The sequence below is a fragment of the Condylura cristata genome, unplaced genomic scaffold, assembly GCF_000260355.1.
Source record: "Condylura cristata isolate star-nosed mole 26May11 unplaced genomic scaffold, ConCri1.0 scaffold00017, whole genome shotgun sequence".
Taxonomy (NCBI): Eukaryota; Metazoa; Chordata; class Mammalia; order Eulipotyphla; family Talpidae; genus Condylura; species Condylura cristata.
Genome location: NW_004567118.1, coordinates 41,120,058 through 41,145,638, shown reverse-complemented (window position 1 = coordinate 41,145,638; position 25,581 = coordinate 41,120,058). Strand labels below are relative to the sequence as shown.

At 37.9% G+C, this 25,581-nt stretch overlaps 1 protein-coding gene across 1 annotated transcript in view; it reads right to left on the bottom strand.

Moving 5' to 3' along the window:
* The window catches only part of LOC101629086 (contactin-associated protein-like 3), a 191,916-nt gene that overhangs the window by 9,941 nt on the left and 156,394 nt on the right, over positions 1-25,581 (bottom strand). Inside the window, exons 15-21 of the mRNA XM_012726558.1 lie at positions 24,051-24,178; positions 18,639-18,809; positions 15,950-16,168; positions 13,459-13,698; positions 12,040-12,270; positions 10,224-10,357; positions 9,344-9,431 (exon numbers count right to left, since the gene is read on the bottom strand). Coding sequence (XP_012582012.1) covers positions 9,344-9,431; positions 10,224-10,357; positions 12,040-12,270; positions 13,459-13,698; positions 15,950-16,168; positions 18,639-18,809; positions 24,051-24,178 — 1,211 coding nt within the window. The remainder of the gene's footprint in view (positions 1-9,343; positions 9,432-10,223; positions 10,358-12,039; positions 12,271-13,458; positions 13,699-15,949; positions 16,169-18,638; positions 18,810-24,050; positions 24,179-25,581) is intronic.

The following is a 25,581-nucleotide window of genomic DNA, read 5'->3' as shown; positions in this document are numbered from 1 at the left end:
TGCCCATCTTTATTCAAATCTCCTTGAGTAACAAGTTTCATTCTGGTTGTTTCCTTCAATAGCTCTATTTTACTGTGAGAACTTTTATCTGTTATTGTTTTCTTTCCTCTCCCTCACCCCCACACTTGATTTTAGATTTGCTTAGGTGTGACATTATTATTTACTTATTTATTCATGGGGATAGAAAGTATAGCCTTCATGAATTAGCCAGAACATGCAGTGAGAATGGACACACTTATGCTTAGCAGAGTTGTCCTTCCCTGTGGAGGTCCCAACATGCAGTGAGAATGGACACATGCAGTGAGAATGGACCTTCCCTGTGGAGGTCCCAAGTTTTCTACAAACCAAGCTTTCTCTGGGATCTGCAGAAAATAAATTAAAGGTTGGAAAACCATAAGAGAATGCTTAGAACATTACTAGCAACTTACATAGCAGAAGGAAAAAGTTGGATTGGTCCCTGCTTGGGGAAACCAGCATATTAACAGGGGAAATTGAGTCCAGGTTAAGATGGAGTTGAAAGTGTATAAGCATGAACATGAAATAAAATATTTGGGAATGAGAGGAGAAGGGACAGAAGATAGAGTTCATTTATACTGTGATTTTGAGTAGAGTTCTAAATTTCTTGAAAAAAAATTATTTATTTGCTTAAAAAACGCCTATGGGAGGAGATCTTGAGGGAACAATCATGTTCCCAAAGTAAAACTTTTCTCAATATGCCCAAAGTAGACCTCTAGTAAGTGTTATCTTGATATGGAAACTGAAGGTCAGTGCAGACCCTATAAGCCTAGCAAGTCTATTACTATGACTTGAAGAATCCAGTGAAGGTGCTGGAGACTAAGAGAAACTTGTTCTTGTCTCAGTTGATTGCCCTTTTCTTATCCTTTTTATGATCAAGAACACTGTAGCTATTGGGGTGTCACCCAGATGTAGAGATATCAGTGGCTATCTCCTCCCTCTTTGGGAAAGTAAACTTTTACACGGCATGAGGCTATGCTCTCCTCATGTCAAGATTCCCGCTCTCTCTCTCTAACACTTCAGGTCTTTAAAAGCAGAATAAATATTCCATTTTAGGTTCTCTACAGTCATGTAATTTTTCCATACATATGCTATTAAACATTGGGCTTTTCCTAATCTGTCTGATGGTAATGTGTTCATTTGTCCAGTCTTAAAAGAACCCTGTATGGTGGTGGGGTTTCTTCCTGGTGTTGCAAGGAGGGATAAACATGACAATTCCAGAATGTAAAGGAAGTACCAAAGAACTAACACGTCTGTAAAGAGCTCTTGCTAATTATAATGAAAAGTGCTTCTGAATGGCATAGGCAGTAAACCCAGAATAGGAAAAAGAGGACAGCCAACATTCCTTGCTGTTCTCATCAACCACAGTGAGAACTGGAAACTTGAGAGACAATGAAGAGCATCATAAAGTGTGGATAAATTGAAGGGAATATTGACTGTTGAAAATAGCAATAATAATGATTATAAAAAGTAATCTGTAAAAATAAAATACCTGATACAAATGACAAAAGGGTGGGCGAGGAAAGAAAGTATAAAGAAAATGCAGTAAGCCTTTTACATACTTTGGAAAGTATGAATTCAAGGCAACATGTAATAAATCAAGGATGCATAAATAATCTTAAAGGTAATTGAGGGCCTCCCTGGTGGCCTAGGGGTTAAGTTTTAGCACTATCATCACTGCTAAGGCTCAAATTCCATCCCTGGCCAAGGAGCTGACCCACATATGGCACAGCAGACCTCTCCTGTCTTGCCCACAGCTATTCTCAGCAGTGTATTTCAGTAGATATGCATGTTCTGCTCCCTACTCTGTCTCTGGTGAATCCTTCTACCTGCCCCCCCCACCTCTGGCCTGCATTGCAGTTGTTCTATGTATAAGTAAATAAATAAATCTTAAAAAAATTGAAATATACTATAAGAAGATAGAACCATAAAGCAAATATAGGTGATAAAGAGGCCCAAAGTACAAACAATACAACATACAAAGAAAACATCATGGTATGTTCATGAAATATTTTACAGCAAAGAATATGAGCTATTATTACATGCCTCAGCATGGATGAACACTCAATATGAAAGCAGGTAAGTTGATTATAAATATCTACTGGCCAGGTATTTGGAAGTTGCCAGAACAAAGTGAATTTCCTGTATTCTAAACAAATGACATAATTCAAAAAAGACTACCTTAGAAAAGACAGATTTCGTCAGTCTGTTTTTCCAACATTCAGGTTTGGAATGTTGGATTCTGGTATTCGGAATCAGAAAGAAGGAATTCATTTCCACCTCCTTCAACTCCCAACACACCAAACTATCTCGACACTTGCAACTAGTTCTGGGAGGAAACTGTAGGTGATTTCAAACTGTATGACCTTTTAATAAATAGTCAGATGATATTTAGTGAAAAAGTAAAGTTAACTTAGTAATAATGATTCTCCATTAATGACAATGTAGTGTTTCTACATGACAAAGCAATGCCACCAGAACTCTACACAGTTGCTCCACTTAGCTCATTAGCTCCTTCTAAGTCCTAAATAGACTTTTGTCACCTCCTCTTGATGTTCCTCACTCTGTCTCAGGGACCCAGAACCCTGGGTCGTTCAAGTTCTCTTTTCTATCAAATCATGTTCTCATATAAATCCATTCACAGTTTAGGATAAATTTAGAACCCAATTATGGCCCATTGTTTCAACTCTTCCAGATGTATGTGCAGAAATGTGGGAAAAAGAAATAAATCAGTAATGTGTTCATGTATTTTTTCTTATTGTTGAGATATTATTCATATAACATAAATTCCACAACTTTAAATGAATTTAGAATACATCTGAATTTAGAATGTATCTACAAGGTTTAAATGATATTGTTAGTTTCAAACTGCAGAATCTTTTTTTTTTTTTTTTTAAAGATTTATTTATTTATTCATACAGAACTGGGGTACAGGCCAGAGGCTCAGGGGCGGTGAGAGGCTTCACCAGAGACAGAGTGGGGAGCAGAACAGGCAGATCGACGAAGTACACTGCTGAGGGGAGCAGAGGGGAGCAGCGGGCGGCTCAGGAGAGGTCTGCCTTGCCATGTGGTCACCTCCGGGGCAGGCGGGGATTGAACTCATGCGGAAGTGGCTTAAGTTTCTTTGTGCTGTGCTTTAACCCGCTGCGCCACCAGGGAGGGCCCCCAAACTGCAGAATCTTTTATTGCTCCAAAAGATACCGTGTGCACAAGGAAACTGTCTTGGACTCTCAAATTTTCCTTCTTAATGAGATACATTCTTTGGCAGAGCACAGCCAAGACTCATCTATGCCACATTATTGATGGCTCCAGTCTGCCTCCTGCTGCTTCTGGCAAACTTGTTTTTTCTATGATTTGCCTATTTCTGTACACTTCATATAAAATAAACAATATGTGGTCTTTTGTGTTACCTTTTTTCATTTAGTAAGTTTCAAGGTTCATCCATGTTGTAGCATTTATCAGTGCCTTTTAATTTTCTAATAGTATTAATATTCCATTACCTATCACTTTTGTTTTTCTATTCCTTAGTTATTAGACACTGAGATTGTTTCCCCTTTTTGTGATAATAAATAAATAATAATAATAATGAAGATCTGTGTACTTCTTACATGTGTTGACACATATCTTCAGGTTTCTTGGGTATTTACCTAGGAGTGGAATTGCTGGGTATGTGGTAGCTTTTCATGTCTTTGCCAAACTGTTTCCTACAATATCTGTGGCATTTTGCATTACCACCAGCAATGTATGAGTTCTAATTGTTCTACATCTTCGACAACACTTTTGCTATCTTTTCTATCATAGCCATCCTTTGGGGTGTGAAATGGTATCTTTTGCTTTTGATTTGCATTTCCTTAGTGACTACTGATTTATAGCAACTTTCATGTTGGTCACTTGTATGTCACCTTTGAAGAAATGTCTAATAATATCCTTTAACTATTTAAAATTGGATTGTCTTTTTATTGTTTAGTTGTAGGAATTTTTTAAAATATATGTTTTAAGTAACAGACACGATTTGTAAAGTTTTCCCCCATTTTATGGGTTGACTTCATTTCCTTGTATCTCTTGAATTCATGTTTTAAAATTTTGGTGAGGGCCAATTTATTTATTTTCTCCTTTATTACTGGTGAGTTTGCAAATATAGTCTCTAATTCAAAATTTTGAAAAACCTTACATAAAAAATGTAAGCCTAAGGCAAGGTTGGGAAGATTTTCAACTGTGTGTATGTTTTTGTTTTCCCTAAGAGTTTATAATTTAGCACCTACAGTTAGGTCTACTAACTGAAATCATATATTTTTAATTCATTTTTGGTATATGGTGTTAGCTATAGGTGCAGTTTCACTTCTTTTTTTTTTTTTTTAAGATTTTTTATGCTTATGGAACTGGGGTACAGGCCAGAGGGGCAGGGGCAGTGAGAGGCTTCACCAGAGACAGAGTGGAGAGCAGAACAGGCAGATTGATTAAGTACACTGCTGAGGGGAGCAGTGGGTGGATCAGGAGAGGTCTGCTGTGCCATGTGGACAACCTCCTGGGCCGGGGATTGAACTCACACTGAAGCAGCTGCCACTAGCTTGCAGTGCTGCGTTCTAACCTGCTGCGCCATCAGGGAGGGCCCAGTTTCACTTTTTAACCTTTGCGCATAGAGCTGTCCAGGCACATTTGTCAGAGATTAGTCTTTTTCCATTGAATTGTTCTAGCACTGATATCAAATTCATAAGTGCACATTTCCATTTCTTGACTCTTGATCCTTTCCCACTGATCTCTAACTGTATCTTATTCCAGCACCACAGACCTGAGTACTGTGCCTTTGGACTAGGTTTTGAAATCAGGAAGGGTGAGACCTCTAGTTTATTCTTTCAAGATAGTTTTGGTTAACTGGAATACCTTGAATTCCATATGAATCAAGGGAGTAACTTGTCAATTTTGGGGGAACAAAAGCCATCTGGATTTTGATTGGAATTGTGTGGAAGCTATAGATCAATTTGGAGAGTGTTGCCATGTTAGTCTTTCAATCCATGAATACATATTACTTTCCACAATTTCTAGTAACAATACTTTCTAGTTTTCAATATTCATGTCTTGTACGTCTTTTGTTCTTTATCCTTGATACAACTGCAAATGGAATTTATATTTTATTCTCTTCATTTTGCAGTTTTCATTGCTAGTGTATAGAGATATAATAAACTTTTATGTATATATTAACTTGCAGACTTACCGGGTCAGTTTATAAGTTCTGATAGCCTCTGTCATGGATTCCTTACAAACTAACGTCCTCTACAAATAGCTGGCCTCTGACCTCTTTCTATTTACTCTGAATAACTCTTACTCTTTTTCTTGCCTTGTAGCCCTAAATCAACCTTCACAGCAATCTTGAAGAGAAGTGGAAAAATCAGAGATCCTCACCTAGTTCCTGATCTGGAGAGAAAGACCTTCATTCTTTCATATTAAGTGTGATATTCATTGTAGTGGTTTTGTAAGTTCCTTTTTATCTAAGGAAGTTTCATTCTTCCCTATGTAGATGTTAATAGAAAATTCCCACAAATTATTTATTATTTAATTCTTACATATGGAGCTCCATTTGAGCCTGCAACCCTTTTGTGGATTGACTAAAATTTATCTGAATGAATATGCTGATTTGAACTGCAATTTACCTTTAAACAACATGGGATTGAACTACACAGGCCCACTTAAACACAAATTTTTGTGTGAATACATAATGTAAGCTGTGACTTTGCTAAATGTAGTACACAATTGTAAACGTATTTTCTCTTATGGTTTTCTTAAAAACATTTTCCCCTATTTTAAGAATACAGTTTATAATAGATAAAACATACAAAATATGTTATTTATTATGCTGTCACTAAGCCTTCCAGTCAGCAGCAAGCTTTGAGTAGTTTTGGGAGAGTCAAAAATTGTATGTGGGGTTTTGACTGTTCAGGGTTTGCCACACCTAAATCCCATGCTGTTTAAGGGTCAACAGTATATACAAACCACATTTTTAGTCTGTGCAATTCAAGACAGGGTTTTATTTTAATATTTTGGTTTTTCTTTTTTATTTCTTTAATACACAAAATGCAAAATAGTATTTATACAAAAGCCTTTGCAGAAATAAAAGTTAGAAAAGATGCTAGGGAAATTTACTAGGCTAATTTCTCAACCTGTGGTACTAAGGTCCTATCACAATGAAGAGTCAATAAAAAATTATTACAAATCTTAAGATTTACATTTAAGTGGGATTACATGGACATTACCTTATAGTAACTGTGGAAGCAATTTGATTGGTCATCATTAATAAGACTATTAGAGTGGGGAGAACCAGATCATGCTAACTTGAAGATGATATTGTATCATTTATTCCCCATTTTTGGATAGTAATAAATTAAAATAAATATCACATAATATTTAGTATATTGTAATATATAATATAATATTATATTAAATAATGTGATAATATAAAACTACCTTATTATTTATAGTCCCAATGCTATTGTAAGTGCATAGGGCATGTATAGTATATATTTGTTGCTAGATATTTGAAATGTCCTGTGAAATGTAAGAACATATTGGGAACAACTAAAACGTTCTGAATGAATGAATGACTCAATGAGTAAAAATAGTTAACAAGAAATTAGCACTAGATAACTTGCCATAATTTGGACAACTTTATTTGGAAAATAAATAGCTTTCTAACCAACCTGTTAATCTTCTTTTGCTATAAGTTACAAAAAGGAACCTCATAGTCACCATCTGAACACAAAGCTGTAGTTGTCTTGAATTTACTAATCTGAAAGTACTAGTAGAATTAGAACAGAAGCCATTCTCAAATAAAGTCATCTAAAAAGTGGAAAGTTTATTGGCCTTTGATCAAGATGAATACCTCTAGCTACTGATGTAATGAATATTTATAATTTTATTAGACCCAATTGCTTCAGGCTATAAACTTCAGTACTGAATTTCATCTTTAATTTTTATAGCTGAGAGAGAGATGCTTTTGAATATTTCATTCTTGAATAAAAAACATTAACATGTTCAATTCCATACTGCTGTCCTTATACTTTAACTTGTATGAAAATAAAGATTTATATATTTATTATTCCACTTTTTATCAAAACGATCTCCTTCATGTGGTATAGTTGACTTATTAAATCAACTTCCATAATCTATTACATATTGCTTTACAGATAATAAATTTGAAGTTAAACTGATTCTACATATAACCAACCCTTGTCAATTTCACACTGATGGATGGCAGTTTTCTGCCTCATGTCACAGACATATCCCAACATGCCTTATTCCTTCCATCATACACCAGCCATTGAAGGCAGGAAGTCCTGCATGGGTTTTTGTTGTGTTCTTTATTATTTGTTTAAACCTGCTATTTGTTTTATTTATATCTGTCTTCATGGCTGGGAAGAGCGCACAAGGATAGTTGTTCTAGCAATAAGGAGGGATCAGCTGGTGGGGCGGACAGGACCATGGCTCCACTGGCATACAGACTGCACCCGCCCTACACAAGGACAGCTTCAGGGGTTCTGATCCAAACTTGACATGATCAATTCTCACCTGCTCAAACCAAGGACAGTTGCTATCACAGAGGGGCACAGAGTAGCTCTGGCTGTCAGATAAAAAGGGGAGCCAATTTGCCATGCAGGTGCTTAAAAACAGTTCTAATATAGTTCAGCTGACAGTCAGGCTTGGAAATACATCTCATGGTCCTCTACTCTCTGTGATCTTTGAACTTCTAGGAATATCATAACTGCCTATACCTAAAAGTAAACTATTCTCAAGACTGAAAGCAGGAAAGCAATTTCTTTAAATTGCTTTTCCAGTTTTCTGCGGTTTCCTCTCCTACACCACTGTTTTAAATAGGACAGAAAATTGTGCTAATATCACAAACCTAAGAATGTAGAGCAACACATAGACAATTCATCCACAGTCATGCATTAGAGACTGGTATGCTCAACTCTACCCTGGACTATACACATCTCCCCACGCTCAATAGGCAACAACTGTTCTCATTTTAATCTCTGTGTTAACTGCTTTGGAGAATCACTAGAACAGTGATCATATATGAGGACCTATAGAGCAGGTAGCCTTTTGGTCAGAAAATCATCATTACTAGATTCTTTACCACTTTTAAGGCAAGATTGTAATGCAGAACCACCACCATAACCTGGAGCTGTTATTCACTGTGCTATGTTAAAACCATATCCTAAATGGTTTTAAATATTCTAAATACCCTAAAACAAAGAATTCTAATACCCTCCTGACTTGACTGATGGCCATTTTAGAACTGCATCATCTGAATCTGTTTTTGCATTCACAAGAACACCCTTGGGGAGCACTACTATTAGTACTATTTCCTATCTAAAAAGTAAGGAGTCATGGTTCTATTGCCCAGGTTTTCTTTGAAAGACATTATAGTTTCAATATTTACTCTCTGTCTCAACATACTTCAGACATTTCAGCCATAAGCCTAGCATTCTCAGGTTTCTGATGTTAGGTTAGGCAGATAAAATAAACAAACAATAAATGGTTGAAAAGATAATATGACTTAGGAAAATCAGAGCCAGCTAAGCATTAAGCAGGGGGCAGACATAATAGTGCTAGTACAAGAGGAAAACTCCCAATAACTTTTAAATAGCAATAAAATGCATAATTTATGTATGATCAAAAAGAAAAGATGCTTTCAAAGTTTAACTTTACTCCAATTTCATTGTTGGTGATGAGGGGGAAAATAAAGGCAAAAGAATTTGATACCTAAATAGAAGATTATTTTTTATTTTGGTGCTTTTATGGAGAGTGATTGCAGCTGGAAATATTATTTGTGGGATGTGTCCAGATTTTGCAAGAGCGATTGGGGGGCAATGAACAATTTCTACCTGTCCCACAGGCAAAACTCAACCCAGACATAGCACAAAGCTTATTCATTTGTTAAAAGAGAAGAATTTCTTCTTTTCTAGAATGGGAATCTAATTTTAATTATTAAATGATTTATACATTTGTACTTGTTTAGTATATAATTTGTGAACTTGATCATTTTGATTTTCATCTTTCCTGAATTATTAGGAAAAATTCCAACTTTCATTATGCTCGATTGCCCAGTGAGATGGTAACTTTAGAGAGTTTTTCAAGGTCTACCCTTCTCATCTGGCATGAACACTAACTCATGATTACACAAGCCCTCAGATAAGAATGCAGCTTCTACCTTATCACTCACTTGGGATGCCTGAGTATGACAAGGAGCTTCTTTTAACAAGACAAATTCTTCCTGTGTTTGCAAGTGACACCTCTGATTCCTGTCACAGGGTGGAAACACTCTTTCACTTACCTAAAATCGTTCCCAAAGTAAGGGTTTTGACAGCATTGAATTCCATCCCTGATGACAAGATGATTTGTGTTCTTGCATTCTGGTTAACCTGCATATGTTCAAAATGGCCACATTCAAATGGTGAGCAATTTTCATCCAGGAGAGAATGAAAATCAAAGAGAGATAAAAAAAAAAAAAAAATGATGAAAATAAGTCATACTTTAGTGCTATCAGAAAGGCTAAAGGAGAAAACTTTAATGAACAATTTTTACAATGCCTCAAAGTCCACTTACCCTATTATATATCCCCTTCCCTCTCTTTTGCTTCATAGTTTAGTTATCTCTAATTGGTGCAATCCACAAAGGATGCAATCTGCTATCTTAAATCTCGAAGTTTTTCAAAAGGAAATCTGTAACATGGTCAAAAATAGCATTTGTATAGATCTGATATGTAAAACATTAATACTATGATTTTTAAAAATCATAGTATTATGAATACTATGTAGTATAGTATAGTATTTTAAAAAAAATGTATCCCCTTTTTCAGTAACATCTTGCCTTTTTTCTTGTGGTAAAAATTTTGGGGCATTTGCTCTTTTGTAGTCTAGTGGGAATGGGCTTTCACTGGATTGTGATCAACAGTCACTAAGGTAAACTGGGCAACATTTCCCAAGTAACGTAAGGTAATGTAAGAATTTTAAGGGCACCTTCAAGTTTTAAATGATCAAATATTAATTATAAATTTGAAAGTCTCTTCCTAAACAAAATATCATGACTACATTTTCTTTCTTAATAAGACAGTGCTGAATGCTAATCTTTTATTAAAATTTACTCTTGAATTCTTGTTCTGGGACACACCTTTTGTGAGCCAATTCCTGTTGCTGTTGAACTGAGCAACTTACCTCCACATCTACCATCGCTGCTTCTCTGCTAATCTTCACCTGGTGAAGCTGCCCATCAGCCATGTTTTTAAAACCAAGGTTACACACATCAGGCTCTTGGTGTCTGTCCAGCTTATACCTGATCTGTAAGCTTCCTACGGAACAAAGAAAATGTCATTTTAACTAAAGTACAGTTTTATATAAATTGCCAGTACAGGTCCAAAGCACATTTTATTTTAATTTATTTGATACAAGTGAACCTATTGAATATTTTCTCATGTGCATCCATAGTCATTATGTGGTATGCCAGGGCCAATTTCAGAGTTTAACTGCTCTATTTTATTTATTTATTTATTTATTTTAAAGATTTATATATTTGTGCATACAGAACTGAGGTACAGGTTAGAGGTGCAGGTGTAGTGAGAGGATTCACCAGACACAGAGTGGGGAGCAGAACAGGCAGATCGACAAAGTACACTGCTGAGGGGAGCAGCTGGCGGGTCAGGAGAGGTCTGCTGCGCCATGTAGTCACCTCCGGGATGGGTTCAAACTCATGCTGAAGTGGCTTTAGCTTCTCAGTGCTGTGCTCCAACCTGCTGCGCCACCATGGAGGGCCTACTCTATTTTAAAAGTCAAGACCAAGTGGTCTCTTTTCAAGTTCTTCTGTTTTCTCTAAAGAAAATAGTTAAAGTTAAGCTTATGAGCACTCTGAGCAAGGCTCTAAGATAATTCATGCTATTAAATAGTTAAGCACCAGTAGAGTTACATTAACATTCAGTTCCCACAAGCACAACTTCTTACAATGTGACTTATTTTAATGCATTTTAAATGATTCTGACATTTACATAATTAATTTTGTGTACTATGCTTAGATGTTTCTAATGTTTCATCCATAATCAAGAAATGAGGTATCCTGTTTCACACACACCTCCTTTACAGGTGCACCTCTGTCTCTTAACCTTGTCACCTACAGAGCCTACTGGTCAGAAACTGTTGAAAACTTTTCTAGATGCTTTTTTTCTCCCTTCTTCTCCAAGGTTAAAGATAGGGCTTGTTCTTCAGCTGGGAGAGCCTTGGAAAGGGTTTGGTAACTCATCCTGCTTTGTTTTTATTTATGCATACAGAACTGCGGTACAGGCCAGAGGTGCAGGGGTGGTGAGAGGATTCACCAGAGACAGAGGAGGGGAGTAGAAGAGGCTGATTACAGAGTACACTGCCGAGGGGAGCAGTAAGTGAGCCAGGAGTGGTCTATTGCACCATGTGGGTCACCTCCCCAGCCAGGGATGACAAAGGTGCTGAAGCAGCTTTGTATCACTGCACTTTTAATCCATTGCATCACCAGAAAGGGTCCTCATCCTGCATTTTTTTAAATGTAGTTATGACATAGATGACCTTTCAATGATAAAGAAAAATCACATTCATCAGATGTTATCAATATTGGGTTTTATGTCACTTAATGTACTTCTTCACATTGCTGAGAAGTGGAAGTTAGTATTTTATGAGTACAAAATATCTTACTTCAAAATGATCTGCAAAACTAATCTGGATTATTCATGTACAGAAGGAAAAGCCTCCTGGTAATAACAACACAGTTTCACATCAAATGCATAAACTGATCAAAGTTTTATGGGGAAAAAGCATCTTATTTTAATCATTGAGATGTTAACATTAGTGATAAATATTTGGGGCTATAATACAAAATAAAATAACCCTATAAAAAGAAAGCTGCAGAACATACAATTGTGTTTCCTTGTTTGTATATTAACACTGAAAGGGCACACCTCCTTATGATTGTAATTTTTTAATTCAGTTTTGTTCTCACATTAGAGACACTTACCATTGGGGGCAAGGATAACAGAGAGATATTCCTCAGAGAAGGAGCTTACATACAGCAGTAAACTGGGAGCTCCTGCGGTTCGGAAACTCAGTGTGGTGATTTCTCTGGTCAGTGTCAGATTCTCATGAAATAAAGCTGCCAAGGAGCTGGAGTTCTTACTCAAGGTGTGATTATAATGTTCTTGAAAATTGTAGATAACTGATGAGCCAGTTCCAAAATATGCAGAAATTTCTGGAATGCCACAAATGTTTGTTATGTCTACAATATGTAAGAGCAAGGGTCTTGCTTTCTGTGTATTTAAAGAATATCTCTAATCCTTAAGTATTCCAAGAGATAAAGAAATAATGACATGCTTCTCAGGTGTTTTCTTTTACTTTAAAAACTGTTAGTGGCAATTATAAATTGGTGCAGTCAGTATGGAAAAGCATGAAGATTCCTTTAAAAAGTAAGACTAAAACGACATATAAACCAGCTAATCCACTGCTGTATTTTCATCTGAAGATTATGAACACTAATGAGAATATGAACCCAAAGAGATTTATGTACGTACATGTTCAATACAGAATTATTCATTATAGCTAAGAGATGGAAACGACCTATCCGCCTATGTTTGGATGTGTGGATAAAGAACAATAGTATTCCACTCAACTATAGAAAAAAATAATGACATGATAAAGTTCTGTGATTGGAACTAACAAAGGGACCTAAAAAGTATTATGCTAGGTAAAACATGTCAGATGGAGAAAGATGAGTACCACGAGACTTCTCTAACAAAACAAGTGAAGGAATAAAACCACACAAAAACAAACCTAAGACTACAACAGCAAAATAATGGCTACCAGAAAGACAGAGGGGATGTGTAAAAGGTGTAAATTATATGGTGATGGAAAGAAATTAGAATTTGGTAATGAGCAAAATGTAGTATATTAAGATGCTGACATACAAGCCTGTATTCTGAACACCTGAGACACAATATGTTATAAACCAATGCTATGTCAATAAAAAAGATTTAAAATATGCTAATCATGATTTTGATAATGAAACCCTTCATATTCCCAAACCCAGAACTGAATAATAAAATAGCATTGCCCCCCAAATGCTTCATCTTAAAATTATATACAATTAGATGTCCAGTGTAAATGTGTAGTTGAGGTTACTGCTCCCTTGTGGCGGGGGTTGGACGAAGGGGCCTTTAAAACAGCCAGAGAGGAAAGGTCCTTTCTCTGCTATAAGCAGTCATGGGCATCTGAAGAAGAGAATCATTGTCTCCTCCCAAGTAAATACGGGAATGAGGAACAGAAACAACCCTACTTCCGGTCATTACAGAAATTGCCTTATCCGTTGGTGAGTGCGTCTTGTGTCAAGGATGTTCTCCTAGTTTGTTTCCCACCCTTCCTGGACCCTTCTGGAATCACTCACCCTCTGTGCAGAAGGGCCCGTCGTAGGCGGAGAAGGCGCAGTCACAGGAAAACCCCCTGTTCTTCTCTCTGCATTGCCCGCCGTTGCGGCACAGGTGGCCATAGCTGCGGCAATGTCCCGGGCAACCTGGTTCCACTCCCGGTGTCATCGTTGCTCTTTCTTCCAGGTCCAGGGCCAACCCATTCAACTGTAGGGACCGAATGCACCCCAGGAAACCTCTCTGTCTGGTTGCGGTGCCACCTGCAAGGCAGACACCACAAATGCGCACATCTTCCGCCTGCCCAACACGTTTTCCTCCATGCGGCAAAGTGAGGGCACATGGACAATGCCAAAAAATAACCCTTGGAACATTTTTTTTTTTAAGATTTATTTACTTACGCATACAGAACTGGGGTACAGGCCAGAGGTGCAGGGGTGGTGAGAGGATTCATCAGAGACAGAGTGGGGAGCAGAACAGGCCGACTGAGAAGTACACTGCTGACGGGAGCAGCGGGCTGGTCAGGAGAAGCCTGCTGCGCCATGTGGGTCAGCTCCATGTAGGGGGATCGAACTCCCACTGAAAGGGCAGCAGCTTGCCTGTGGTGCTGTACCCTAACCCGTTGTGCCACCAGAGAGGGCCCAATCCTTGGAACATTTTATACACCAATAGGATTTTGAAAACAAGAATTGTGATCACATGCTAGGCATCATCAAACCAGATTGGGTAAATCACTCAGGAAATATTTTTTAAAGTTGAACTTAATATTCTTTTTAAAAATAATTAAAGTTACATTTTGAAATATTTTTACATTTGTTCTTTTCTAAGGAACAAAATGGCTCTTTTTAAAGTGTTAAAATGATATAACAAAGTTTACATAGTTGAAAGTTTTTGTAATATGTTGATATGCATTACAAATGTTTGACATGCAAGTTTTTACAATATATAAAATAGGAACTTGTTTATATATATGTATTTGTGTATTATATATTTTTGAATTTGTGTACATATAGTACAAATTCTCACTTAGAAAAGCTCTCAATAGTAAAGCTGTGGAAAGTAACTGAGGAGGTTAAGAAGAGGGAGATAGGGTGAAGCCTGTGTTGAGGGTTTCAGGGCTGCCTTCACTGTACACATGGCTCTGAGGTTAGATGGTATAACCTTAACTGACTAATTTATACCTCCTTAGTTTTCATGATGTTGCATGTGAGCCTACGGTAATGGTCTTACATGTGGAGACTCACAAGTCACTTGGTTTAAAAGATTACTTAAAACATAAAGTTGGGAGCTCACTGCAGGGGTTCTGATTCACTGAGCCTGGGTGAGGATCCCCAAATCTGAATAGCAAGTAGATTCTCAGACTTTAGAAATATAACCTTAGTTAGAAAGCTAATTCTATGTAAGTTTCCATGAAAATTTTATTTCATTAGAAACTCCATTAATTTATATTCACGATTATAAATCATGAAATAAAGTTGTTTCATTTGATAATTTGATGATTTAACACAGAAGTATACTGTGGTTGAAGCTGAGTTTTATGATACCATAGATAGTGTACACACACACACACACACACACACACAGAATATGAATTCACTGCACAGTATAAACTCCAACAAGCTATAGGTATAATCTGATTATGGCAAAGTGGACTGTGTGCTAATTTGTGATTTACATCAGATTTTACCTGTATGGTGTCCTAATTTATTTTCAAGTATATGACAAATGAGCAAGTGAAAGTTATTTCCTCAGTTTTCTTAGTTTCCAAATTAAAAACTGAAGGTAATATAACACAACTCATTTTTCCCTTTGGGAAAAATCTAACAATGACAAAACAATAAGCAAGAAAACAAAAGGGAAACATTTCACCACCTGGAACTTTAATCTTTAAAGAATGTATGTGAGAATAAAGGATCCAGGCCAGATATTGAACTGCATGCACTGATTTTGCAGTGGGAAGGGAGAGAGAATCCCTGCTCTAGTCTGCTCAAAGTCCCACTGTACCCAGCCATACAGGGAATCTGTGCCAAACTGGCTCCCTACTGTCTGTTTTTGAGGGCGCACTGGAGAATTCTGTCCCAATTACACAGAGGGTCCTTTAATTTCCCTGAAAAAGGACTGGGGAAAATAAACACAAATTTTATTCATAATTGTTTCATAAATAGTATCAATTAAAAGTAACTGAAACAAACACACACTGTCTATGGTATCAGTATCCATAGGCAAGCGTGGAAATCAGTCCAAGAGTTAGAAGTCCAACTTGGGGTTGAATTTGAATTCTGGCTGGATATCTGTAGTGAAGTCATTTTCACTTCCCGAGCCTTCACTGTCTCATCTGTGACTTGTACGATAATCTACAGAAACAGATACTACATACTACATGGAGCTCTGGGGACCTGGTGCCCAGAGTAGTTGTTTACAATTTCAGTTGTGACATTTTTTATGGCTATAATTTTTCCTTGGCCCTTCTCATTATTCCCAGCACAGCCTAGTAATAAGCTGGCAGCAACTCACCCACAAAGAGCTGGCTGTTGAGCTGCAAGCGAGCGTGCCCGTCAGCAGGGGCCCTTTGGGTCTTTACAGGGAGCTGATCCACTTGAAGAGATGCTTCCTTAATGTTCCGCTCTGCCCTCACATGGTGCCACTGATTGTCGTTAAAGGGAGTGGGGGACTGCACCGTGACCTCACAAGGTCCATTCCCCACGTCAAAGGAGAAGGTCACCTGGGAGGGAGCTGGGGATATAGGTAAGAGAATTGCACAAGTATTCTCATGGGAGAAAATTCAGTCATGAATAGATACGATGAAATTACTATTTACATGCTCATTATAAAAGGACGCTTTAACACGGGTGCAGGCAAATGTCAGTCTGAGTTGAGTAGGGAGTACAATATTAATCTGTATCCTTGAGGAAGAAAGCAAATCCGGGTTTAATATACTCCTGCTCAGAGTTTGCTATTCATTTTGCTGAGCCCCAAGTAGTGGAGATATTTATCTTTAGAATGAAAACTTGCATGTTATCTGTCTTCATATGTCTAACTGCGTTTATTTAAAGGTGATGTAAGGCCATCCCTGGTGGCACAACAAGGTTAAAGAGCTGCACTATGAAGCTTGTTGAAACCATTACAGCACCAGTTTGGTCCCAGAATGACCCATATGGTGTGGCAGACCTCTCCTGACTCGCCTGCTGCTCCCCTCAGCAGTGTATTTCACTTGTCTGCCTGTTCTGTCCCCTGCTGTGTCTCTGGTGAATCCTCTCATCCCAATGCCCCTGGCCTGTACCCCAGTTCTGGTATGCATAAATGAATAAATCTTTAAAAAAAGGGATTTAGATATTCATACAGTTACAAAAGCACTATGTGAAATCTTGATAATACAACTTTAAACTTTGTTTATATGAAAAAAAGTGACTAGTAGGTTAAATAAAATCATGTTTTAATTTAGAAAGGAGGTATTTGATCAGTTTAGTTTAATAGTCTGATTATATACTAATTGAAGGTAGCTCAAAACTTTCAGAGACTGTTGTGTGATCCATGAACCATTGTTTTCCTCCATTAAATGTGACTATTTAAAATAATAAAATTTGAGACTCTCTGCTCATTCCAGTTCAATAGAAGTCACTTCTTGTACTTTATTGTCAGCTGTATCCCTGAGATATGATGGTGAAGGTCTGAGTAAAGGGATTTGGAGATACTGGTTCCTGGTCACCGAGGCTGCTTTTAATTCTGATAAAGTAAATATTGTTTCCATCAACAGCCCCTTCACTGACCTTAACTATATGTTCCAGTGTGATTCTATTCAATGCAAATTCATTGGCACTGTCAAGGGTAAGAATAGAAAGCTCTTCATCAATGGGAAACTCCTTCCATCTTCCAGGAGTGATAGCCCACTGACAACAGGGTGATGCTGGTGCTAAGTATGTTGTGGAGTTCACTCTGTGTTCACTATTTTGGAGAAGGCCAGAGCTCACAAAAGGTAGGGCCAAGGTGACTTTCTCTACCACTTCTGCTATGTTCTGTATTTGTGATGGGGATGAACTATGAGGACAGCAATGGCATCAAGAGTGTGCACAATGCCTACCACATCATCAGCTGCTTGTTTCCCCGACCAATGTCATCAATGATGACTTTGACAATGTGGAGGGATTCATGACCACACTTGATGACATCACTTACCCCCAAAAGGCCATGGAATGCCCTTGTGGGAGTTGTAATGTGATGTCCAAGAGGATGCCCGGAATCCTAGTTCTTGCTTTGACTGGTATGCCCAAGGCTGCAGTCCTTGGCCAAGGCCATTCTTTATTTTTTTTAAAGATTTATTTATTTATGCATACAAAAACTGGAGTACAGGCTGGAGGCACATGGGTGAGAGGACTCACCAGAGACAGAATGGGGAGCAGACAGGCAGATCGAGTGAAATACATTGTTGAGGGGAGCAGTGGGTGGGTCAGGAGAGGTCTGCTACCCCATGTGGGTCAGGTCCCTGGCTGGGGATTGCAGATAGCTTGTGTAATCTGCAGTGGCTATAGATAGCTTCAAAGAAATGCTCTTTAACCTGCTGTGCCACCAGGAAGGGCCTAGGCCATTCTTGAGCTTACTGATATGGCCTTTTGTGTCCCTACTTAAACATGATAGTGGTGGATCTGAACTGCTACCTGGAGAAAGTTGTCAAATACAGTGACATCAAGAAGGTGGTAAAACAGCATCACAGGATCCCTCAAGGATAACTTGGTTACACTGAGTACCAGCTACTCAACAGTGACACCTACTGCACCACCTTCAATACTGGGGCTGGTATTGCAGTCAACAACCAGTTTATCAAGTTCACTTCTGGTGTGCCATAGATTTGGCTACAGCAAGTAGTGGAGGATCTTATAATCCACAGGGCCTCCAAGAAATTCAGAGTCCTTCGGATCAGTGAGAGTACAAGAGGAAGTATGAAAGAACGTAAGAGACTCCTCAGCTGCAGTGAAGTCCTTCCCTCAGGTAAGACAACATAGGAAATCTCCTGACCCCATCACATTTTTATGCCAGGCACCCTGAAGAAGAGGAGGGCCTTAGGGACCCTTAACTTCCTAACTCATGTGCCATCAATAAAGCATACTGTAGTCAGGGGAAAAATAATTGCACTATTTAATAAAGAAATACAACTGGCAACGGAATCATATCAATGTTAGGTCACCATGGGGATTATTGAGTGACTCACAGTGCAATTCCAGTCTGATGAAGTCTGTGATCCCCAGATTCTCTACAAACACCCCAGAAGGTGCAGTTGTCTTAAAAAAGAAGGATACATCAGCACTAAGCTCTCCATGGAACGTTGGAAAATGAAGGTATGAAGTTTCGGTATTGAAGGAAGCTGAATTCCAAAATAAATCTATTTCCAAAAAGAAAAAAACAATAGTGAAAACAATGAAACAAAATTAATAACAATTACATTTTATATTCCTAGTTTTTTTTTTTTTTACATTAAATGCATTAAGTATCTGTTTAAGCCTTCATTTGTGGATTCTTCTGAACATGAAGTCAGGGTTAACTTTCAAACAGTGATTCCATACAGGATTAAGATTCTGGACATGGCTGCAACTGAGTGTATGGAGGTGTAAAAATGACCTTTTTTTTTTTTAAAAAAAAAGTAATCATAATAGAGAAAGTGACTGTTTGAGCTGTACAGCTATGTGAAATTTTAACAAATACATGTCTTTGTGCAACCATTAACAAAAGCAGGATAAAGAACAGTTCTATCATCTCCAACCTCCCTTACAGTCACACCCTCCTCCACCTGTAACCTCTGGCTACTGAAATTTAGTCTCTGTATTTTGCAAATGTCACAAAACTGGAGTTGTGTAGTACCTGACCTTTTGAGACTGCCTCTTTTCACCTCTTCCACATAAAGACTTTGAGATCCATTGAGGTTGTTTCATGTCTTCATTTCTGTTTACTGCTGTGTAGTGTCACATTATAGGATTATGTCAGTTTATTGTTCATATTTGAGGATACTAGGGTTGTTTCTAGATTCTTGCAATTACATGTAAAGCTGCTATAAACATTTGTGTACAGGTTGTGAATATGGGTTTTTATTTCTCTAGAGTAAATACTCAGAGATAGAAATCCTATGTCATATGGTAACTATGTTTCACCTTATAACACAGTATTAAAAAGGTAAGTTTTGCATTTTTATCTACTATATGTAAGTTATTCAACTGTTTATCTTCACCAACACTAAGTATTATTAGTATTTATTCTAGCACTTCAAATTGGTCTAAAGTAATTTCTTGCTGTGGCTTTAATTTGCTTTCCTTCAAAGATAAAACACTGATTATCCTTTTACATGCTTAATTCCAACTCATAACCTCTTTGGGGCAGAGTGTCTTTTCAATTTTTGTAGAACTTACACCTTTCCTATAGACAGATTGCCTTCTAATCTGTGAACACAGTACAAATATTATTTAGATAAAAAAGCTGTAAACTTCTTGTAAAAATGTTATTAACACTTTTATAGGAATAGCACTGAATATATAAATTGCTTTTGGTAGGATGGCCATTTTAATGATATTAATTCTTCCAATCCATGAGCAAGGTTCTCTTTCCATTTCTTTGTATCTTCTTCTATTTCTTTTAACAATATCTTATAATTTTCTTTGTAGAGATCCTTCACCTCTTTTGTTAGGTTTATTCCCAAATTTTTGATCTACTTTGTTTCAATCATAAAGGGAATGGTTTGTTTGATTTCTTCTTCTTTGGAGTGATTATTTGTATATAGGAAGGCTATAAATTTTTGTGTGTTGATTTTGTATCATATTACTTTACTAAACCGGTTTATTATTTTGATAAGTTTTTCCTGCGGAGTTTTGGGATTCTCCATGTATATTATCATGTCATCTGCAAACAATGACATTTTTTCAAAGAAATAGAAAAAAATACTGACCAAATTCATATGGAGCCACAAAAACCTCGAATAGACAAGGCTTTTCTGAATAAGAAGGGGATGGAGGTATCTGACACTACCAGACTTTAAACTGTACTATAAAGCCATAATTAATTAACATTGCATGGTACTGGAACAAGACCAGACATACAGACCAATGGAATTGAGTATATCCACAACATCATGGACAGACAATCTTTGACAAAGGAGCAAATAAAATGCAATGGAACTAAGAAAGTTTATTGAACAAATGCTGGGAAAGCTGGCTGCTACATGCAAAAAAATGAAGCGAGATTACTACCTCACACCATACATAAAAAACAACTCAAAATGGATTAAAGACCTAGACATTAGAACTAAAATCATAAAATATATAGAAGAAAATATTGGTGAAACACTACACAACATACACCTCAGTAACATCTTTAAAGATATATCACCCAATGCAAGGATAGTGAAAGAAAGGATAAACACCTGGGACTACATTAAATTCAAGAGCTTCTGTACAGCAAAAGAGACACTACATAAAACAGATATCACATTGACTGGGAGAAAATTATCTCACATAATACAAATGATAAAGGACTGATCACAAAGATATACATAGAGCTGATGAAACTCAACACATATAAAGTGAACAACCCCATCAAAAAATGGGTAGAAGAAGAGCTACAAAGACACTTCTCCAAAGAGGAAATGCAGATGGTCAATAGGCATATGAAAAAATGTTCAGCATCACTTGTACTAAGGGAGATGCAAATCAAAACCACAATGAGTTATCACCTCACACCACATTAAAAAAAAAAAAAGGCCCTCCCTGGTGGTGCAGCGGGTTAAAGCACTGCACTGAGAAGCTAAAGCCAAAAGCACTGCACTGAGAAGCTAAAGCCACTTCAGCATGAGTTCGATCCCTGCCTGCCCCAGAGGTGACCACATGGCGTGGCAGACCTCTCCTGACCTGCCCACTACTCCCCTCAGCAGTGTACTTGGTCAATCTACCTGTTCTGCTCCCTACTCTGTCTCTGGTGAGGCCTCTCGCCACCCCTGAGCCTCTGGCCTGTACCCCAGTTCTGTATGTACAAATAAATAAATCTTAAAAAAAAAAAGAAAAAAAACAAGCAACAATAAATGTTGGCGAGGGTGTGGAGAAAAAGGAACTCTTCTACACTGCTGGTGGGAATGCAAACTGGTGCAACCACTATGGAAAGCTGTGTGGAAGTTTCTCAAGCTGCTAAAAATGGGAGCTTCCATATGTCTCAGCAATCCCACTCCTAGGCATCTACCCAAATGACACAAAAACACTGACTCAAAAGGACACCTGTACCCCCATGTTTATTGTTGCTCTATTCATAATAGGGAAGACATGGAATAATGCTTAGTGAAATAAGCCTCCTTCAGAGGTCTGGCTCTCATAGACCTCTTTGTTCTTAGTCACATGACTATCAATTATCACTTTGATATCAGTGGTCTCATATTTATTCCTAAACTCAGTTTCCCCAAAATTCCAAGGCAGCCTCTCTCTATTACCATGTGTCTGTCTGGAGATGACAGCTTCAGAAAATATAGAAAAGGCTTTAAAAGTAAAATTAAAGCATTCCCTGGGAGTTAGATGTTTCTATCCCTCCCTCCGGCAGAACAGAGGGCTTTTCTGGGAGTTTTACCATCTTTAACAGTGCTTGTATTGCAAATTCAGAGACACTAGATAAAAGGTTAAATGGTGAATTCTGGATGTTCTTCCCTTCTACTGTTACCTTTCAGAACCCTGAGAAAACTTGCATGCATTCTCTCAGGTCATATAGGTGAATTTAGCAGGAGGAATAGGGTAGGGTTTATTTATTTAACTTGCCCAGAAACAGAACTGTGGGCTGCATTTTTATGTTATGTGTGAGAAAACCAATTTTGATACTATAATATTGGCCTCTTAAGAAAATGCTCAAGCAGGTGTTTTATAAGTGGTCCACAATAGGTTTTTTCCCCAAAGTGTCACTTTGGTATGTGCAACTAAAGTCAACTGAAGTCTTGGAAGTCTCTGGAGAAGCTATTATTATTACCTTAGAGAATTCAGGTTACTTAGATTAAAGATAATCACCAAACAATAAACTTTTTATTAGTAAAACCTACCAATCTAAGATAGTGCAAGCACCTAGACACAAGGTTTGATTATAAGAAATCATCCTCTTCTTGTTGTGAGAACCCATCTTTTCTACTTGGTAACCCTAACCTCAAGTCCATTCCTTAGCACAGAACATACATAACTTCCCAGTTTATCCCATTTACTTTATAATTTAAACTCATATATCTTTTTCATATGCATGAAATTAAATTAATCTTTTCTTTCACTAATTTGATGTTAATATGCTTGCTCATCTAGGACAAGAAGAACCCAAAAGAGGCTTGGGGGATTTCCCATTACCTCTTCTCCCCCTTCTCCCCTAGTGCCCTATAATATACTCTCTTCAATCAAGGTGAGATAATATGGTCTCCTATATTTAGAGTATCCACCACTCAATTCTTATTTTTTTTTTTCAATAGCAAGTGTTAGAAACACTGGAATTTTCTCATGTAACATCTCACATAGGCTTCAGGCCTCTCTGAGGTCTTGCCATATATAAGGCAGCATAGTCACCATGGTCTTGGTGGACACTGCCCTTTGGCCTCTACTCTGACAGGCAAGCTATTGGACAGTAGTGGCAAAAGATGGATGTGACCTCATTTACTCCTCCTGACTGCTGGGTGAAGTGTCTGCTCAATGGGCAGAGGTAATAGCTCAGTTATGGGGTCATGGCAATAATCCAGACACAGGTACTAATAATCCAGACACAGGAGGGAGATTCGGATCCATTTTTGAAGTTGTCAACAATGAGACCATTGATAAATTAGTTAAGAGAGGAAAGAGAAGTTATCATTCCTGTAATTTTTTTCAGTCTCACAAGCAACAGAAGGAATGGCATTGCCACACACAGAGTTGGGAGTGCTGTCAGAAAAAATGGTTTCTGTTTACTATTTTCTATTTACCATACAAGTTGGATGAAATGTCCATTGTAACTCAAGCAGAGTACAGAATAACCAGTTGGATACTGGAGTTAGAATTTCAGGAAGATGAATAAACACGGGGACCACTGATATCAAAATGATATTGAAAGTCATGTGACTAAGAACAAAGAGGGGGAACAGCTGAGGAAGGAGGCTTGGGACACCCTAACATTATTGCAATGACAAGATGAAGGAAGACTGGGGAGGAGTAAAGGTAGAATTTTTGTTGTAATCGGTCACCAAGTGAAAACATTAAGAAAGAAATCCAGGTGCACTTGGATGGAAGTTAGACAATGTATAAACATTGTCTGTATAAATGTCTAAACATTCAGATCTAAGTAGGTACACTTGATGGCATCTCTCCTTGTTTTCTCATTATTGTTCCCACTTTAGGCATTGCAACTCAGCAAAGTGCCTTATACTGATGCATAGTAGATGTTCAGGGACCAAGGAATAGACTACTTCAGATGGTTCAGATAATTTTCCACATGGAATATAATTAGTCTTAGTTTTCTCAATCACAAATAAAAAAAATATAAGTGCATGCATGCCTAATGAAACCAAGATGATCAGAGCTCATGCATAAAGAGCACATTTCTCATAATGCATTGATATGTATTATCAGGGGCCAAAATAGTTCCTCTCGCAACTACTTACTGTCTCCCTGGCAAAGCAGAGGCCCCAGAGTGTACATTGCTTCAGCATGTGGTCGGCCTGTGTCTGTTGTCACAATCTGAGTGACCGGCAAATGCTCCTTATGGGAAAGCACTACTGTGTTGCTAGCCCTAGAAAACAAATAAAACATTGGGTATTACTTTGAGCAACATATAGACAAGCAATCATTTTTTTAGTGCAGTTCAGGAAGTATGCAGCTAAATTTGTAAATACACAGCAGTAGGGACATCAGAGGGTTCATCGGAGGGACAACTGAATGCTTACAAAGATAGAAATGTAATTAAAGGGGCTATCTGAAGACCAAAGATAACATGCACTGACGGGGGCACAAAGAAAGTGGGCGAACCCTGCTCTGTGGTCAGAGTGCAGACACAAGATTATATTTTCAATGCCACTGAGTAGTTTACTGCTCTTTCCAAGTCCGCCATTGTGTAACACATGCACAGCTGACACGCAAGTAAGAGCAACCTGCTTTTATGAAAACAAAAAGCACCTGACTGACAAGATTTAGGTTTAGGTTTTCAGTTCAGTTGAGGTTTCAGGTTCTAAAGTTTCAGAAATTCCTATTGTGATTATTAAGCATTTCCTCAGTTGTTGATGTTGGAGGTTTAAAAACAAAAACAGGCCCTCCCTGTTTTTGGAGCAGGTTGGAGCGCAGCACTGCAAGCAGGCAGTAGCCGCTTCAGTGCAAGTTTGATCCCTGGCCCCAGAGATCATCCATGTGGTGAGGTAAACCTCTCCTGACCCGCCCACTGCACCCCTCAGCAGTGTACTTCATTAGTCTGCCTGTTCTGCTCCACACTCTGTCTCTGGTGAATCCTCTCACTGCCCCTGTGCCTCTGGCCTGTACCCTAGTTCTGTATGCATAAATAAATAGTTAAAAAAAAAAACAGGAAAAAACCAGTTACTACTTCTAAACCAAGAAGAAGATGGGATACAATGTCCTGCCAAAATGAATGATGGGCTAATGCATGGGAAATTGCTTCTCAGTGAGTATCACCACCCACTCATTCCACATGCATTGCTCACAGACATGCCAGACCCTGTATGCTGGGGATGTGGACTTAAAAACCACCATTGATGTCCCCAGGACATCTAACAATACTGTAACAATAGCCAGAATATCATCATGTAACTGAATATTTGAGGATAAATAGTATCCATGGTTCCAATATAATTGAAATGGGAGGCAGGGAGCCTGGTGGTAAGCTGGATTTAACAGCAACATCTTGTCTGGACAAAGTAAGAAGATTTTGTTACACCTTATAAGCTTTTCATATTTTTCAGTTTTTACTCCAAATACCATAAGCACTTTTGATTATTGACAACTGGCTTGCCTAATTCGCCATTCTGATGTTTTGTATCTGTGTAGACCCTAGAGAGTTTTCAATTCTAACAATTACTGAGCCACCACTTACTCTTGCTTATAAAACCGGAAAAGTTTTAAAATTGCTGCTCTTGCAGGTCAAAAAATCAGCAATTTCTTATTGTCCAACCTAATAGTTTTATGGTA